The sequence below is a fragment of the Homalodisca vitripennis genome, unplaced genomic scaffold (assembly GCF_021130785.1).
Source record: "Homalodisca vitripennis isolate AUS2020 unplaced genomic scaffold, UT_GWSS_2.1 ScUCBcl_161;HRSCAF=1453, whole genome shotgun sequence".
NCBI classification, from domain to species: Eukaryota; Metazoa; Arthropoda; class Insecta; order Hemiptera; family Cicadellidae; genus Homalodisca; species Homalodisca vitripennis.
In genome coordinates this window covers 129,928-149,120 of record NW_025776282.1, presented here as the reverse complement: position 1 = coordinate 149,120, position 19,193 = coordinate 129,928, and the positions used below count along the sequence as shown (strand labels likewise).

At 42.1% G+C, this 19,193-nt stretch overlaps 1 protein-coding gene across 1 annotated transcript; it reads left to right on the top strand.

Annotated features, from left to right (window-relative positions):
- The first annotated feature begins 17,593 nt into the window (after positions 1 to 17,593).
- LOC124370405 lies at positions 17,594 to 18,211 on the top strand. Its single transcript, XM_046828690.1, has one exon. The coding sequence runs from the start codon at positions 17,594 to 17,596 to the stop codon at positions 18,209 to 18,211; it is 618 nt and encodes a 205-aa protein (XP_046684646.1).
- The last annotated feature ends 982 nt before the right edge of the window (positions 18,212 to 19,193 follow it).

Genomic DNA, 19,193 nt, shown 5'->3' with positions numbered 1-19,193 from the left:
TTAAGACGAGTTTGGGGTGACTCTTGGTCTCGGACGGTGTGCAACAAACTGAGAGCCATAAAACACACAGCAGCTCCCTGGGGGACAGCCATCCGCGAGAACCGCAGAGAGGAAGTAGTGTTGTGTCGGTTGCGAATCGGTCACACGCTGCTGACTCACGGGTACCTCATGAGCCGCGGGGATCCCCCGGAGTGTGCGTGTTGTGGAGTGGCTCTGATTGTCGAGCATATTTTGGTCGAATGCCCTGATTATGCAATGCTAAGACGATCTTGTCAGCTCCCGGCAAGTCTATTCGATCTGTTGGGGGATGATGAGTCAGTCATTGTAAAACTTTTTGAATTCTTAAGAAGAACGAGTCTTATCTCAAAGATTTGATCTGAGCGAGTACCTGTTAAGTTATATAAACTTTGTCCTTCTATTTATTTGTTATTGTTATTTGTTATTAGTGAGGGTGGGTCCCTTTACAACCTTACCTTCACTAACTTACCTGGTTTTAGCATTAGATTGTTGTTATATTTATATCGTTATTATTTATCTGACATATTTTAACTATTGGGCCCCTTTACAGCCTCTCGGCTATTTTTGTTATTTAGTTTTAGTCCTCTGTTCACTGCTGTTGGTTTTCTTATTGTGATAATTTTCCTTGACACAGCGATCCGCTGTCTATTCTTTGTACTGATAACGTGACACCATTTTCTAAAGTGTAGGTGTCCGTTAACCCTACGGGCATTGATAACCTCCGTGTTTTATGCCCTTATAAATAATAAATAAAAAAAAACCCTACTAAACATTTGACCAAACCAGGGTGTATTTTGGGTCATATCAGTACTCCAGTAAGATTTCAGTGTTGGTTTGTTGATCAGTCCCATGTTTGCGTTGGGGTATTGGGGTGGATTCACAGATCCTCACACGTCAACCTGAGCTTATTGTGTGCCCCTTTGATGTTAGAGGGGTAAGCCTATCTTTGTGCCCTTAATTAGGCTAAGAAGCTTTTCCCCGATACTAGCATCTGGTTCGTCGCCTGGTTGTTTATCACAAGAAGAGCCCTTCTCCTTGCTCCCAGCCTCTCACAGTCCAGTATTATGTGTTTTGCAGTCTCTTTAGACTTATTGCAGAGTCTACACTCCGAGTCCTCATTTCGTAAACCTAGAGTGTTTAGGTGCTTCCTGAAGTGGCCGTGTCCAGTGATCAAGGCAATCACTTGCTTAACCTGATCCCTGCCCAGCCCCATCAGCCATCTGGTGAAGCCGGAGCTAGAGTCAGTAAGCAGTCTTTTGCCGAGTGCTTGTCCTTGGTGACTGTGCCACCGCAAGCGGTGTGTCTTCCTGGACCATTTGTTTATACTTTGGTAAGCAGCTGACTTGCTTATACCACAACTCGGTTCTGGACCACGTCCTGGGTATGACGTTAAACTGCCTCTTCCCACCCAACCATTTCCTAATTCCTACCAAATCCCCCTCCAGGGTCTTTTAAGTACCCGTCCTCTGACCGTTCCAGTGCATGGCTCTCTGGGAGTGCTTAAGCCGGCACTAGATGCCCTATCTGGTGTCGGTGAGAGCTGATGTGAGCTTGTCTCTGCCGAGGCGTAAGTCATGTACTGGTTCAGAAGCCAGCCACTTCGGTCCTTGGTCAGGAAGTGTTCAGTAGGCAGGGGTGTCGGAGCCCCTGTTGCCACGTGCGAGTCCAAGTTGTGCGCGTATTCCCGACTTGGTAATCGATGGAAACCGGGCCTCGGGGAACTGAGGTAGGGTTGTCCCCCAAGCTACGGTCTGTGGGACACCCGAGGGCATGCCCGCTCCCGGTGAATCGGCACGCACTACTAAACACGATGCGCTGGTGACCTTATCTATGGATATTACAACCACACCACCCTTAGGGCAAGAATTCGGAGAAAGAGATCCTAATAATCCAGAGAAAAAGCGACAGTTGTCAGATTCTGAAAATGAATCATATATCAAACAAAGGAAAGTGGAAGAAAAAGTAAGAGCTGAAAAGATGAACGTTCCAACTCCACTATATCTAATCGTTAGTCACAAGGATGAGGGCAAAACTCTAACGAAGGTCAGTCCTTTCCTTATTAATAAAGCTTTTGTTTCCTCAGGCGGTCAGCCTAAATCTGTGAGCAAATTAAGGAATGGAACTATCTTGGTGGAGGCTGCAAACTACATCCAAGCCAGGAAGTTCCTTCAGATGACAAGCTTTTTTAATCAGGGGGAAGTCGTCGTTCAACCGCACTCCTCACTGAACACATCCAAGGGAATCGTCTTCTGCCGTGACCTGATGGAGTGTAGTGAGGAAGAAATCAAGGACGAGCTACAATGCGAAATGGTAACCGATGTGGTCAGGATGCTTCGGACGGAGAATGGGAGAAAGGTCCCTACTCCTGGTCTAATCCTTACCTTTGCATTTCCTCAACCCCCCAAAACTATTAAGGCTGGATATTTATCCCTGACTGTACGGCCTTACTTCAAAAATCCGCAACGGTGTTTCCGTTTTCAGAGATTCGGGCACTCTACTAAGACGTGCTCGGGCCCTTAGACATGTTCCCGTTGCGGCGATGAAGGCCGCCAAGAAGACGGATGCAAGAACGACGTCAGATGCGTGAACTGCAAGGGTAAACACGCGGCGACCTCTAAGGAATGCAAAGTTTACGTAGAGGAAAAGGAAGTTTTGAAGATTGTTACTCTAGACAAACTTTCCTTCAATGAAGCCCGCAAAGAGTATAGGAGAAGAATCGCTCCAACCCCTAAAAAGGGAGTCTCGTACTCCGAAGCTGCTTCAGCCCCAGTCCAATCCGCACAGTGCCCGTCATGTACCGCCTTGGAGGTTATGGTACTCAATTTAACAGAGCAGGTTGCTGCTTTGGTTAAGCAGCTTGCAGCCGGTACCGGACAACATCCGTTGGCATCCAGTAACCCTTCCCAAGCAGTCCACACGCCCCATATTAAGTCCAACACACACTCTAGCTCGCCCAACAGCTACTTCTACTTTCAGATATAAGGTTCAACAAAATACGAAACCCGCCTTATCTTTGGAAGAGAGGAAAAAACTCGCCGACAAATTAAAAAAGAACTTAGAAACAAAATCAGAAAATAGATCCAAATTCCTAGTAAAAAAGACTAATCCATCCTCGTCCAGATCCTCACAATTATCACTTGATGATGATATGGTTGAGGACCCTTTGGAGATGCAGACAGAGTTCCAAACTGTTCATGGTAACTTCCGTCCTGTATCTAAACAAAGAAAAAAAATTACGATGAACTAGCACAAAATAAAATATATAATATAAAATGCTGTTACAATGGAATATTAATGGTTTGAGAAGCCACTATGAAGACTTAAAATTACTCATAAATACAAGAAAACCTAAATTTATTTGCCTACAAGAGACAAAATTGTCTCCTCATACTCATTTCAAACAAAATGGTTATGACATCTTTCGCCTAGATCATCACCAACAAATTGCCTGTGGAGGTGTGGCTATTCTAGCAGATTCTTCTGTTAATGCTAGAGCTTTGAACATCGTCACAAACCTCCAGGCAGTAGCAGTATCAATCGATGTTCCTTTTAAATTAACCATCTGCTCCATATATATTCCACCTCCCCCTTTTGATTTATCTCTTGATGATCTACGTGATCTCTACAGCCAACTCCCGTCTCCTTTCTTGATGGTTGGTGATTTAAATGCACACCATTGCTCTTGGGGTTCCAGCCATTCTGATCGGAGGGGTAACATGGTTGCGGGATTGTGGGATGAAGTGGCAGCGGTCATTCTCAATTACGAGTCGGCCACTTACATGTGCCCTAGGACTGGCATGTGGTCGGCAATTGACCTGTCAATCTGCAGTCCGGTCGTGGCAACTCGAGTGCATTGGTCCGTACTTCCCGACCTGTCAGGGAGTGACCATGCGCCCATTGCCGTGGCTTTTGAATTCTTTCCGTCTTCGACAGGCAGGTGTCCCAGGTGGAAAATTAAGAGGGCTGACTGGAACGAGTACAAAAAGAACATAATTTCTCAAACTATTAATATCCAATCAAACGACATAAATACAGCCACTATATTATTTACATCCAATATTATAACATCCGCAGAGCGCAGCATTCGAAAATCCTCGGGTTCACCAAACAAACGCCAGGTATCTTGGTGGTCTGAAGAATGTTCGGCGGCTCTAAAGGAACGTCGAAAATGTTTAAGACAGTTTAACAGATCATCGACTGAAGAAAATTTAAGTAGGTACAGAAGAGCACAGGCCAAAGCAAGACAGGTATTTAGACAGAGACGGCGGCATTCCTGGCTAGACTACACAGATCGAATAAAACGAACAACTCCTGCATCTGATGTTTGGAGGAAGCTTTGATCTGTTTGCTGTAAGACCTCTCCACCTTCTCTTATTGCTCTGAAAAATGGTACCGATGTGGTAACTGATCCCTTGACAGTTTCCAATCTACTCGGCTCACATTTTGCGGAAATTTCAAAAACGTCATCTTACAATAGGGAGTTTCAAAATTTCAAAACAAATACAGAAAGACATCCTCTAAATTTAAATATTAATAATAACTGTCCTTTAAACCTTCCCTTTACCATTGATGAACTTGATTCATCACTAAAGGCGACATCAAATTCTGCTCCAGGTCCCGATAACATACATTATGCCATGTTGCGGTATCTGACGGAGGATGGAAAACAAGATCTTCTAAAATGATATAATAGAATATATTTAAAAAACACATTCCCTAATTCTTGGCGTCGTTCACTCATTATTGCTCTCCAAAAACCGGGCCAAGATAGAACTTCTCCAGGTAGCTATAGACCAATTTCGCTTACTAGCAGTCTCTGCAAAGTACTCGAAAGGATGGTCAACAGACGCCTTGTTTGGTTTCTGGAGAAAAATAATCTTCTTTCACCTTCCCAGTGCGGATTCCGACAAGGCCGGTCTACAAGTGACCATCTACTTGCCTTGGAATCGGCAATCCTGAATTCCTTTATTGAAAGAAAACAGTTGATCGCGGTATTCTTCGACATTTCCAAGGCTTATGACAAGGCTTGGAGAAGGGGGATATTAAATGCTTTAATATCTTGGGGTGTAGGGGGCCACATGGTTTCTTTCATACAGGGCTTCTTGTCGGAAAGAACCATACAGGTCAAACTTGGGACAACAATTTCCGATTCATTCACGCTGGAAAATGGTATTCCACAAGGTAGCGTTCTAAGCTGTACTCTGTTTGCCATTGCAATCAATAACATATCGTCCTGCGTTACCCCTCCTGTGCGCTGTTCTTTGTTTGTAGATGATTTCTCTATTTACATCTCTACAAAGAAGCTAGCGGTGGGGGAGAGAGCTTTACAGCTTACCATCAACAGGCTTGAGCAGTGGTGCGGAGTTACGGGTTTTTCTTTTTCTCCACCTAAAACAAAAGCCATTGTTTTCTCCAGAATGCGTACTGTTGAGCAGCCAACGCTCTCTTTGCTGGGTCAGAGAATCACTACTTGTGACAATATCAGATTCCTGGGTCTCACATTTGATACCCGGTTAACTTGGGTGCCTCACCTGAAAGACCTAAAAGATCGATGCGTGAAGCGCTTGAACATACTGAGAGCTTTAAGCGGAACAAAATGGGGGGCGGACAGGACATGCATGCTCAGATTCTACAAAGCCACCATCCGTTCCTGTCTAGATTATGGATGTCAAGCATATGGGTCCGCAAGACCCAGTGCTCTCAAAATGCTTGATCCAATCCATAATTCTGCTTTAAGACTGGCCACTGGAGCTTTTCGATCTTCTCCTATTAAAAGTCTTCTTGCAGAAACGGGAGAACCTCCTCTTTCGCATAGACGGCAACATCTGTCTCTAAACTATGTTCATGCTCTTTCAGGTAAGCCAGACAACCCTGCCTTTGAACCGGTCCTGCGAAATCCACTCCAAAATTCTTTCCTAGCTAAACCAAATCATCCTTCACCCCTAGGCGTTAGGGCCAAAACCTACGCTTATGAAATAGGCCTAAACGATTACGAGTTCAAAGTCGTCCATCAATGTGATATTCCACCCTGGAGCGTCTCAATGCCAAAAATTATTTTAAATCTCTCTAGGTTTAAAAAAGACTCCACTCCAGAAACAGTCTACCAACAAGAATTCCGTCAAATACTAGGCAGCCTCGCACCTTGCGATGTTGTCTATACTGACGGGTCAAAGGAACGTTGTAGAACTGGATGTGCTTTCGTCACTGGGGTTAGACGATACGGGTTTCGTCTCCCCAACGACTCTTCCATTTTCACGGCCGAATTAACAGCCATCAAAAAGGCCTTAAATATAACGTGTGCCATGACAAATAAATTGGTTATCTGCAGCGACTCCCTTAGTGGTATGCAAGCCATCAGCGATATGTATTCTAAACACATAATCATCCGCGAAATATGGCACTCTTTGTCTTCCCTTCAGTCCGAAGGTGTTGCTGTCTTTCTTGTCTGGGTACCTGGACACGGTGTTGCTGTCTTTCTTGTCTGGGTACCTGGACACGGTGTTGCTGTCTTTCTTGTCTGGGTACCTGGACACATTGGAATATCCGGAAACGAGCTGGCAGATAGAGGAGCCAAAGAAGCATTGGAATTCCAGCCTTACACCGCACGGATGGTTTCTTCCGATATTATCCCGGTGGTGAAGGGCAAACTGAAAGCCAAATGGAATTACCGAGTGGCAGGCAGTCGTTAACAACAAGTTACGACGTATTAAAGACTGCGTTGGACTCTGGGAGACAGCAAACCGCCCGAGCCGTCGTGAGGAGGTTGTGCTGTGTCGCCTGCGGTTTAGGCCACACGCTTCTCACACATGGCTTCCTCATGGGTAGAGATGATCCTCCGGTCTGCGACACATGTGAGACTGTCATCACAGTTGAACATGTGCTTGTTGACTGCCCTCGCTACTTGGTACATAGGCGCAACTCGAATCTGCCGGCTTCGTTGAACGTTATTCTCTGTGATGACGAGACGGCAACTCAAAGACTGTTGTGTTTTCTGAATGCAACGTCGCTGATGAATAAAATATAGTATTATGTTAAACTTATTTATTCCGATTATTGATTGTTGTTTATATTTATAAGTTTTATTATTTATGTGTATTTATCTTTATAATGACAGCTGCCAAATTAGCCCCTTTACAGCTTTCTTGGTGGCAGTAAAATTTGTTAAGTTTGCACAGTTTATTTAATTAATGTTAAGTACCTTGTCCTTATTTATGTTCTATTTATCTTTTAGTCCTTATGTAGGTTAAGACCTCTCTACAGTCTTTCCCTTGTTATATTTATTGTTACCTAGTTTAAAGTATTAATTATTTACTTACCTACTTGTCGTAATTCCTATTTTTGTTATATTCAATGTAATCATTATGTACCTAATTGACACTACCAAATACGAGTAGGTGTCAATTCTTTCTTGAGGGCAATGATAACCTCAGCGTTTTTTGCCCCTTATAAAAAAAAAAAAAAAAAAAGTGAGGACAAATGAAAACGTCATCACACCAAAGACTTGTTTTTTTTCAGTTTGTATAAGTTTATGTCATAGAGTAGTACACCGCTCCAATATGCCATTGGTCCGTGGGCAACGATGAGACGAACAAATGAGATAGGTAAGTAACGAAGTTCAGCTAGTTTTGGGTTATTGAGACGAAACAATCTAACTCTGTCGTGACATGCGTCAAGGTGTCGTTCCTCATACCGATGAACGGCCTCCCTGTGGACCTCAGGATATTGTTTGTCGTAACGACGGACCGCGTCCCTGTGGACCTCAGGATATTGTTTGTCGTAACGACGTACAGCGTCCCTGTGGACCTCAGGATTACGTTGGTCGTAACGACGGACAGCGTCTCTGTGGCCCTCAGGGTGTTGTTGGCCATAAACGACGTACAGCATCTCTGTGGGCCTCAGGGTGTTTTTGGCTGTAACGGCGTACGGCGTCTCTGTGGATCTCGGGACGTTGTTCATGGTATTGACGCAGTTTATCACGAATAATTTTTATAATACATTTATAATAATTTTTTATATAATAAATTTATAATAAATTTTTTATAATAATTTTTATAATAATAATTGGACGTCACCGCCCGCAGTAACAAACCTTTGGCCGGGGGCGTCCAAGCTGTACACCTGGTGGTACATCCTACCTTCGATTTTGAAGAAGGAGAGGCCACTTGGGTGCCGGTATCCGCCTGAAATTTCTAGGGCACAGAGAGCAAAGAGGTCATTGTAAGCACGCGCTCTGTTGAGAAAGCGGCGGTTAGAATAGAACGGTGCATTTAGAGGCGGCAACTTTGTTACATTGTAGGCCCCTTCGCCGCAACACCATTTCTTTCTATCCTCTTCTTCCTCGAACAGAGAGGTGCTTGGCAGTGAGGGCAGATAAAGACGTCATCATCCCAGAGACTAGTTCTCTTCAGTCTATAGCTGTTAACGTTATATAAACAAAACACCACTCCAATGTGCCATTGGCCCGTGGGCAACGATGAGTCGAGCAAGTGAAATTGGTAAATGACGAAGTTCAGTTAACTTAGGATTAATGCAACGAAATCCTTGAAGTCTTTTGCGACGTGCATCCGCGTTTTGTTTGTCGTAGCTATGAACAGCTTCTCTGTGGACTTCAGGATGCTGCGCGTCGTATCGGCGAACAGATTCTCTGTTGACTTCAGGATGCTGTTGGCTATAAATACGGACTGCTTTTCTGTGAACTTCAGGGTTTTGTGATTTACGATTTGTTTCACGCCTTATTTTAGGATTCCGCTGAACGTATCTTTTGCTCGCCTCTCTCACTTGCTCGTCTCTCGTTGTTGTGAGTGTTTTAGGGCGTCCACGACGTATTTTCTTCGGTCGTCCAAAGGTTTTACATTTAATCACACTTTTTAATGGGGATGAAATTACTATAGGGATGTTTTTAGCTTTGACATATTCAAAATCATTTTCTTTGTGGCGTTTAGACCGTGTATCAAATGGATGTGGTATAGTTTCAAATGTTTCTGAATTGGTCTGGACTGGTTCACTGTAACTAAGGGCCGGCATACCAAATCTTAATCTAGTTACAGTGAACTGTCTCACTGACCCATCCAGAGCAGCATTTGATAACAATAATGTGGCTAGTGCAGAATAGTTTTCGCACTGGAACAGCCGGACCAGGTTACTTTTGTCATCAGCCAAATCGTACACTCGGTCCTCATTCACTGGATGAGGATCAAACAAGTACAGCTGTTCCTGGGAGCGCCAAAAAGCAACTGTAACTGTTTGTCCAGTGAAGAGAAACCCAATGTTTTCAAAATCCTCGGCCATCAAAACCTCCAAAACATTGGACAGAGATAAAATACAATTGTCCATATCTCCCGCTGCCAGAGGATACAGAGCGTCGTGCACAAAGGAATTTTCTATAACGGATACGGACTGTTCATGAATGAGAAAATCGGTAGGAAGTTCATCAGGAGACAAATACCGGTTTCCACCCATACGATTCTCATCTCGCAATGTTTTGTAAATACGATCACCAGTGATAAGAATAGTATCGATGGCCGTTGTAGAAAATTCCAAACCAAGCACTTTCCACACAAGGGCACAAGCAGAAATTGCAGTGCACTGAGAGTTTTTGCTCGTCGGAAACAACTGCTCGTTCCCTTGATGAAAAGAGCCCTTGGCAACGCAATAAAACGACATAGTCTGGAACGTGGACGAATGTATGATCACAAGAGTTAGAAGAAAAATTACTTACTCTGTACCGTGAAAAAATCAATGATTACAATAGTTAAAAGAAACAATTAACTTGGAAGACTAATCAAGTACTGTCCCAATAATTCCAAAGCCTTCACAATGTTTTGTATTCGAAAATTTCTCCGTCCCTATCTACCAATTTACGAATAGACCAGCCTCTGTTTCACACGGCCTAAGGTACTCTGTTACGTACCGTACAGAGCTAGGCGAACCCTGCATTTCAAGAGTATAGTAAATAGGGATAGACTCAGTTTTACAACGTGAACCAAACTTTTAACTTTGATGAGGTATTGTCGCTTAACCGTTGAAGATATGATAAAAAGTGACTGGACATTTCTTGTAGGAAATATAATTTGTTTTGGGTTTACTGCCCTCAGAATTTTGATATAACCTCTAGTTCGGCCGCTATTTACTTTTTACTAAAAGTGTGCACGGTGAAAACAGCAATCCGTCCCTATCTATTAATTTTATATTATTCTGATTTCCAGGTTAACCGTTAGAGATACGGGAAACGTGCAAAGGACCTTTTTTGTAGATCGCCTCATTTTCTAACAGACAAAGGAAACACATTTTAGCTATTGATGACCGTTCGGTCGCAAACGGGTTAGGAGTAAAATATTGTTGAAAAATCGAAAAAAAAATTTTCTAACGCGTTTTGCAGACAAACCGATGGAGATAGGGCATAAGCTCACTGGATCTTTTTTATAGATTGAATTACTTTTTAATAAAAACCGATTTTTAATTTATTCTAACATTAAAAGTTTAGCCGCTATCGATCCCGAAAGGTATATTTTTAGGAGAACATTAAAAAAACTTTTACTTAATCGCGTTTGTCGGCCAAACCGATGGAGATGGAGTAAAATGTAACTGGAACCTTTTTGTAGATCCTATCAATAGCAAGTTACACAAAATTTTACATTTCAGCTAGGGCCAACGGTTCGGCCAATATCGAGCCCGGAAGGTAAGTCTTTAAGTGAAGTTTTCAACATAACCACGTTTTACGGCTAAACCATGGAAGATAGAGTAAAACGTCACTGGACCTTTTTTTGTAGATCGCCTTATTTTGTACTGAAATCAAATTTTTAATCTGGCCTAGAACTAAGATTTTGTCTGAAATAGAGCCCAGAAAATAAAATCTCACGTAAAACTCAAAAAATTAAAGTTTAAATCCCGTAATGCGGCCAAAACGTTGAAGATAGGGCAAAATGTTACTGAACTTTTTTTGTAGATCACGTGATTTCCTAAATCCCAATGAAAATTGGTTTTTGAGCTAAGACCAACCGTTTAGCCGCTATCAAGCCCGGAATGTAAATTTGTAGGCAAAAATTTCCAAATATTTTCAATTAATCGCGTTTTGCGGTCAAACTAATGAAGATATAGTAAAAAGACACTGAACCTTTTTTGTAGATCATATTATTTTCTAAATCTAACCTTTGTTTTATTTTGACCTCCGACCAATGGTTTCGCCACTATCGACCGCATAAACAAAATTTTCACGTAAAAGTTACAAAGAAATTGCACATAATCACGTTTTTCGGCCAAAACCAATGGAGATAGGGCAAAAAGTCACTGGACCTTTTCTGTAGATGGCGCAATTTGCTAATTTGATGGGTCAATCAGATTTGAGCTACGACCAACGGTTTCGGCCGCTATCGGGCTTGAAACATTATTTTTATCGAAAAAATCTCTGGAATTTCAAATGTTCGAGCGTTTTGTCGCTTAACCATGGAAGATAGAGCAAAAAGTCATTGGGCCCTTTTTGTAGTTCACTTCATTCCTGATTATGAATTTTTCGTCAAATCCGAGCTAGCTCCAACGGTTCGCCCGCTATCGGACTTACAAGAAATGCCTGCAAGGGTGAAAAATGTGCAAATTTTCTCGAATTTTTTTGAGCGATTTAAAAGTAAAAATGTCCGGTTTTCAGACTTTTCCCGGTGGTTTCACGGTAATAGGTACCTGCGTGCAAAATTTCAAGTTTCTAGCACTTCTAGAACTATGTTAGAATTAGTATGATCTGTCAGTGAGTGAGTGAGTGAGTCAGTCAGTTTCACATGCGGCTGTATAAGTATTTAGATACATCTCAGGACAGACCATTAAGATAAGGATTCAGTCTTTACTTTATATTCCTTTTTCTGTACTGTATCTGTATATTTGTATCAACGTAACATATTGTATTAACCGCCTTTAGGATGTAAATGTGTTTTTACTTTTTCTCTTTTACTGTACAAATTTTGTTTTGTGAAAATTTTGGTAGTTTAGCAGTTTATTTTGTACTGTATTTAATACTCCTATAGTTTAAAGCCAGCCAGCTGACGGTCATTTTGACCAATGCTGTCAAGTGTTTGAAGTTGGGTTCACTGTGGGGACCTAAATGTGTATACACAACTAAAAGGAAAATAAAGCACTTTTTCATTTCATTTCATTTTATTATCAACCATTCCAAGTATACCTTGTGTGCAGATTGTTATATCAATAACTTCCTGTCTAATTCGTGTTACGAACGTAGGGCGGTTACCATTATTACATATAAATAGATCCCTACTTAGAAGAAATTGTAAAAGTGCCTCACCTCTGGGGTTAGTGTTGGTGCTGCCCCATCCAGCAGAGTGATGGGCATTGGTTGTCACAACCTAAAAGTAGTTGTTGATGTCTGGCTTGTGCTTCTTCCACCAGGAGCTCTAGGTCTCTTGATGGAGGGAGTTCCCTGGCATCATATGGCAAGTATACGGAGCCTACAATTGTGCTCTGTACTATCCTCCATTCTTTCAGGTCAGTGTGCCCACAGTGAGATCTCTGGAGCAGAATTCGTTGAGGGTTAGAAAATCCAAGCCTATTTTCAACAGGATGCAGGTCCTGACATTCCTTAGAGAGGTACAGTAAATTAACTTACCTTTGGTTTCATTTAGGCCCGCCACTCTCCCTTGGTGAAGCCATGGTTCTTGAATTAATGCCAGATCAAATCCCTCCTGGAGGAAGAACTGGCAGAAGGCTGCCGAAGCAGCCCTACTGTGCTGTAGGTTGATTTGTAGGACTCGTGGCATTGTCCTTGACTGTCGAGGAGACAATTGAGACCTGCCAGAGTCCTAGGTTGGCTCTACAGTTGGAAGCCTTCACAGCCTTGTAGCAGACGTCGTCCAGGAAACAGACGAATCCGTAACCTTTCGGATCTGGCTTGGATGGAAGGATTTTCCACTCGTTTACGTTTAGGTTGGGATTCTGCTTTTTAAACATTTCAAGTACCTTTTCAGGTGTCTTCTTCAGAAGCTTCGGGTGAGCTCTGAAAAACACCCTAGTGGACCTCAAGATGTCCTTACGCAGACCCACTCTCAGAGAGATGTCGTCTCCCAGAGGTTTTGTTCTTTGAATTACTTCTTCCAGCCAACGTTTGTTGTGCTCGTTGATGCAGGAAGCAATTAATACACCTTTCTCTAGGTAGGTGCCCGCAAACGATGGAAGGGAACCATCCTCCAGGGGTTGGATTTCCTCCATAATTGCGTCCTCGATGGCTTCTCCTTGCTCTTCACTAAGCTTCGCATCAGGGTAGCCATCGAGGGCTATGGCCATTTTGATCGCCTCTCTGTTCAGTCAGTTGACACAAAATGTAACTAGTTTACACACATACACAATAAAAAAAATTAAAAACATCTACAACTATTTACAACCCCACCCTTCACCCTTGTCTTGAGTTTTTACTAATTTATGTCTTCATGGAATTTGTCGAAGCATCGCACCTCACAAAGTCCTGGTTCGCCAGGGCAAATGGAACAAATGTAAATAGTTTGTTTCCTTATCCCTTCCTTTGAGCATACTCGGCATATTTTTTGCACTCTATTTCTATTTGACTTCCGCTTGTCATTCTATGATAGCCGGTGCATACTGTTCCCAGTTGGAATCATCATAATTGGAGGCGGTTGGGGGGGCAGAAGTCCTTCCAGAACATTCAAACGGAACTCGTACAATGACACGCGGTTTCCGGGGTTGTACATGTTGTGTAGGTAGAATGCATTCACCACTACAATCTGCAGAAAGTGGACAAAAATCTTTTTGAGCCACCTGAGCGTTTTCCGCTCACTAGGATAGTAGGACATCATCTGGTCCATGCGGTCGGCACCCTTCATGTTAGCGCTGTACTGCATAACAGGTTTTGGCATAAGTTTCTGCTACCTTCGCTTGTTCCTAACGGTGACCCTTTCGTTGTCGAATTGAGTAGTGATATATGTAACTGTACGTTTATCCTTCCAGTTAGCGATCATTACACTCTCGGCATAATTAGCTACGGTCTCTCCTTTTGCCAACTGGGCTGACTTCACAGCTGCCGGAGCGTGTTTTCGGTCATTACGCAGTGTGCCAGTAGAGTAAGTAAGGCGACGAAGCAGTTTTGAGGACGAAATGAAACTGTTGTAAAAATTGTCCATGAATAAGGCATGGCCTTTGCCAAGGAAAATCGTTCATCAGGTGCATCACAATTTTAACAGTATGGCCTTTACCCGAGCAGATGTCATTTTGTCCTGTATAAACATGAAATCGTAGTTGTAGTCCCTCTGGCTCGTTCAAAGAATAGATTTTAATGCCATATTTATGGCGCTTCCCCTTTATGTATAGGCGGAAGACAAGTCGCCCACGTCAAAGGACCATTTCTTCATCAACACTCTATGTACTTGGTGTTTATCGTCCTCCAGGAGGACAAGTCAAATTAGCTGTTGACATATTAGCTGACGTACTTACTACATATAAAGCTGAAGCTAAACTCCAAATCTTAATGGGAGATGTCAATATAGACAGATTAACTGTAAATACAGACAACACTTTCTTTGAGGATGAACTATCAATTTTTGGTATCAAGCGGCTATCTCTCCCAGATACAAGGACTACTTATCACTCCAGAGCATCTATTGATTGTATTTGCACAAACATATCAGAAGATATGGTGAACTTTACAGTAGTACAGACTGGGATATCAGATCACACTGGCCAAATTTGCACCATCAACATGCAAACAAATTTGTCCTCTAAGAAAGAAGCTACTGTGAGGAGAATATTTTCGAGGAAAAATCTTGACATACTTAAAGACGAATTCTTTCTAGAAAATTGGGAGAGCGTGCATGCTGCACCAGACGTTGAAGAGAGCTATAACTTATTTTTAACAACAGTAAGACAAACACTAGACCATGTACAGGGTGCGGCAAAACAAACAGTGCAGTTGTGATGGGCTTCTACATCCGCTGTGGTGGGGGTAGGAGCCGGGGAGGGGGCTCACTGCATTCGGTCACTCACCCCGTTTTCAGTCGTAGCAATGGTTTGGAGCGGAGAGCATCGAGGCTTTGCCGTTCGCACGTTTTTTGAAAGTGGCCGTTCTTACATCACGACTCAACGAGCGTTCCGAGTGCACTTTAACATTCCGCGTAATGATCCCGTTCCACATCGCAATGTTATTGCAAGTTGGGTTCGTGCGTTGGAAGAAACTGGTTCAACACAAAGGCCTAAAGGTATGGGAAGACCGAAAACAGCGAGAACTCCCGAAAACGTCGCAGTAGTGAGGGCAGCTGTTGAACAATCACCAACACGCTCTGCCCGGAAACACGCGACTGCGTAAAACATGTCTGATCGCTCTGTTAGGGGGATTTTACACAAAGATTTATTCTTCCACCCCTATAAAATTATGTTGGTTCAGAAGTTAATGCCTCCAGACTTTCAACACCGCGTGAATTGCGCTCAAGAAATTTTAGAACGTATCCCACCAAGGTCAACCTTCTTCAGTAGTGATGAAGCCCATTTCCACCTGTCAGGTTCAGTTAATAAACAGAATTTCCGTTATTGGTCGGACAGAAAAGGGTCAAGTATACGGGGCGAGTTTACAAGCTACAAGCCGACTTTTTTACAAGCAGCTCGTAAACTAGCCCAGTGTACTCACTGCACTCGCTTAAAAGCTGCTTTTAAAAAAGCTCTTGAAAAAGTTGACTCTGCCGGCGACTTTACACGCCACTCGCCGGCTTTTGAGCGATTTAGATTGTAAACTAGCCAAGTGTACTCACAGTAGCTTGTGGATTGTCCAGAAGCAACGAGTAGAACGGTCTTGAAAATGTCGGAGGAATTAGTTCTATCGGGAGTTTTAGTTCTATCAAAAGTGATTAAAAAAGAGTTAATTAGACGACAAAACGCGAAACGGAAGAAGAGGAAAGTGTGGGTGAAACCGTGGGTAGGAAGACGTACTGAATATGGTGCATCACATACATTACTGAAAGAGCTGAAGAACGAAGACAATGCAGCCTATAGAAATATGTTAAGAATTACAGGTGAACAGTTTGATGAGCTACTGGAAATGGTTCGCGGAAAGTTGTCAAAGCAGGACACGACAATGAGAATGGCGATTCCAGTAACCACAAAATTAGAAATAACATTACGATATTTAGCGACTGGTGATTCTTTTAAATCTTTGGAGTACCTGTTTCGAGTTCCAGAAACAACAATATCCAGGTTCTTACCACATGTACTTACGGAGATTTGTTGCGTGCTTCGTCCATTTATTAATGTAAGTGTAAATATTTTATCTTATTTTTATTTTCAAAACTTGCATGAATGAAGAACATTTTGCCCTCGTATTAAGTAACGTTGGTTTGAAATATGGAAAAGGATGGTAAATATACACTTCTCAATCTCAAAACTTGTATTTAAAAATTTATCTTGAACAAAATGAAATGCTTTTGATACATAATATATTAATTAAATGTTTACAAACGTATTTATCATTGCTCTTTTCAATATGTCCTCTTCCTCGTTTGAAGAACAAACGGACGCTATTGATTGGGGAGATTGCAATGAAGGAAATTTGTCATATTGATGTTGAACTGATTCATCGTCCAATGTGTTTAACTTACAACGAGTGATACAATTTTGTATCTCCTGCTGTAGCAGGATGGCTGCCCGATTAGGTAGCTGACGCATTTCTGTTGCGACATAACTGCCAAACAGGTCATATGGCTTGTCCTCAGTAGATTTGTTTGCTATCTCATCTAATTTTTGGATTAGCTTGAGCTATTTCTTTGTCTGGTATACTATCTGATTTTTTTTTAACCTTTTTTTTCGGCTGCTCAGGTGGCTTCATAATTTCAGATGATTGAGCAGTGATTTTTCCCCCGATGTCAGGCTCATCTTGGTCAATAGAGTTCCCTTCCTCATCTTTTTCTGCAATATCAGTTTGGCTTGCATCCCAAAAAAGGACAAAAACTGCTAATAATTTTATGTAATTTTTATGCATTATTTATAGTCCAGTCAATGACAGTAAAAATACTGTTGTTTAGGATTGTAAGCATCATACTAGGACTTAGGACTGAAAGCATCATGTGTATCGTTATTCAGTACCATAGTTGAGTTCCAAGAACCGAGTACGAGTGTCTCTAGCCGAGAAAAAAACAAAAGATAATTCGACCTCCTATTCGAAGTAAATCCTCGGCCCCTTTAACTACGAATTATCGAAGTTCTACTGTACCTCCTAATGTTTTAGAGTTGCATTGATTTTCATGAAAATTTGTAATTAGCTTCTGAATCAAAATCCCCCAATGTAAAAACAAACCTTAATATAATACAAATATATAATTAGCTATTACAAAGAAGGAAATTAAAAACCGTCACTGACTGGACTAATACCGTAGCAAAAAAGTTGTTATAAACTATATTTCATTTTCAGGTACCCACAACTGTTGAAGAGTGGAAAAAAATTGAAAAGGTTTTCCTCCAACGTTGGAATTTCCCTAGATGCTGTGGAGCGATTGATGGTAAACATGTTCTTATTAAAAGACCTCCAGGTTCAGGTTCAGTATACTACAACTATAAGAAAACCTACAGCATCATACTATTCGCTATGGTGGATGCTGATTATTGCTTCACTTACGTTGATGTAGGAGGAAATGGAAGAGCCAATGACAGTGCAGTGTTCAGAAATAGTTCTCTGAACATTGCAATGGAAAACAAAACAGTTGGGTTTCCTGAGGACCATGTTATTATCGGAGATGATGCTTTCCCTCTTAGACCCGATCTTATGAAGCCTTTCAGTAAACATGGATTAAGTGATGAAGAGAAAATTTTCAATTATCGCACATCCCGTGCCAGGAGAGTTTCAGAGAATGCTTTTGGCATACTTGCCTGGCGTTTTCGAGTGTTCTCAATAGCAATTGAGCTGAAACCCGACACCATCGATAGAGTTATTTTGGCTGCTTGCAGTTTGCATAACTGGTTGCGAAAGACTTCCCCAGGCCACTATATGCCACAAAAAGCACTGGACAGAGAAGATTTAAACACAGGAGAAGTAACACCTGGTCAGTGGAGGTTACATGCCAACACCTTACGACCAGTGACCTCACTGGGCAGCAACAATCCAAACAGTACAGCAATACAGATCAGACAACAGTTCATGAAATATTTCACTGAAGAAAATCCTCTACCCTGGCAATGGGAGAAACTTGGACTAAAAAGGCCTTAAAGAATGTATTTAAAATATTTTTTGTAATCAAATTTAAAAATAACATGTAAATACATTTACTTACCAAATTTGATTGACTGCTTCTTGTTGCCAAAACCTCACTCAGGAAACATGCATCGTTGAACCAGGTTAGTTTTGGCACATAAACGTCATCTGCCCCACATCCACTCTTTTTACCTTTCTCAATTTTCTTTAACTCCGTTCTGTAGACATCTTTAATGGACTTAATTTTTGCCGTAAGTTGCTTTTTATCCATTTGCCCCAACAACTGATTTTCTTCCAGTTCAGACATTAGTTGTTTAAACACCATATCCCTCAACGATTTGTTGCAGTAATTTTTATCTTTAATGTTCCACAATGCCGGAAACTGTTGATACAGTTGTAAAAACAACGAAATGTTATTCGCATTCCACTTCATTTTGTCAACAGGAAACCACTACGAAACAACAAACAGCAGGTATATTTCTACACGCCAGCTACTTGGCTACTGAGCGAGTGGAATGTATATGTGTACTCGACAACTAGCGCACTCGCCAACTCGCCGGCTTCTTAGTCGCCGGCTTGTAGCTTGTAAACACGCCCCGTGTACTTCAGCCTAAACCCACAACAAGTTAATGAGCGACCTCTCCATTCCCCGAAAGTGACTGTATGGTGTGCGATTTCCAAATTTGGTGTTATTGGACCCTACTTCTTTGAGGAGGATGGGCTTACAACAACCGTGACCGCTCAGCGTTACGTTTCGATGCTGCAAGATTTTTTTGAGCCAGAATTGAATCAGTTGGTTGATGAACAACATCTTGAGGATATTTGGTTCCAACAAGATGGGGTTACGGCCCACACAGCACATGTTTCAAGGACGAAATTGCGGCAGATGTTTCCTGCGCGTCTCGTGTCTCTGAGGGGTGACCTGCGGTGGCCTGCAAGATCACCTGATTTGAGCATTTGCGATTTTTTTCCTGTGGGGTTATCTCAAGGACAAGGT

Excerpts from the sequence above, each read along its gene's own strand:
- LOC124370405 (XM_046828690.1), top strand. The coding sequence starts at position 17,594 with ATGGTGGATGCTGATTATTGCTTCACTTACGTTGATGTAGGAGGAAAT.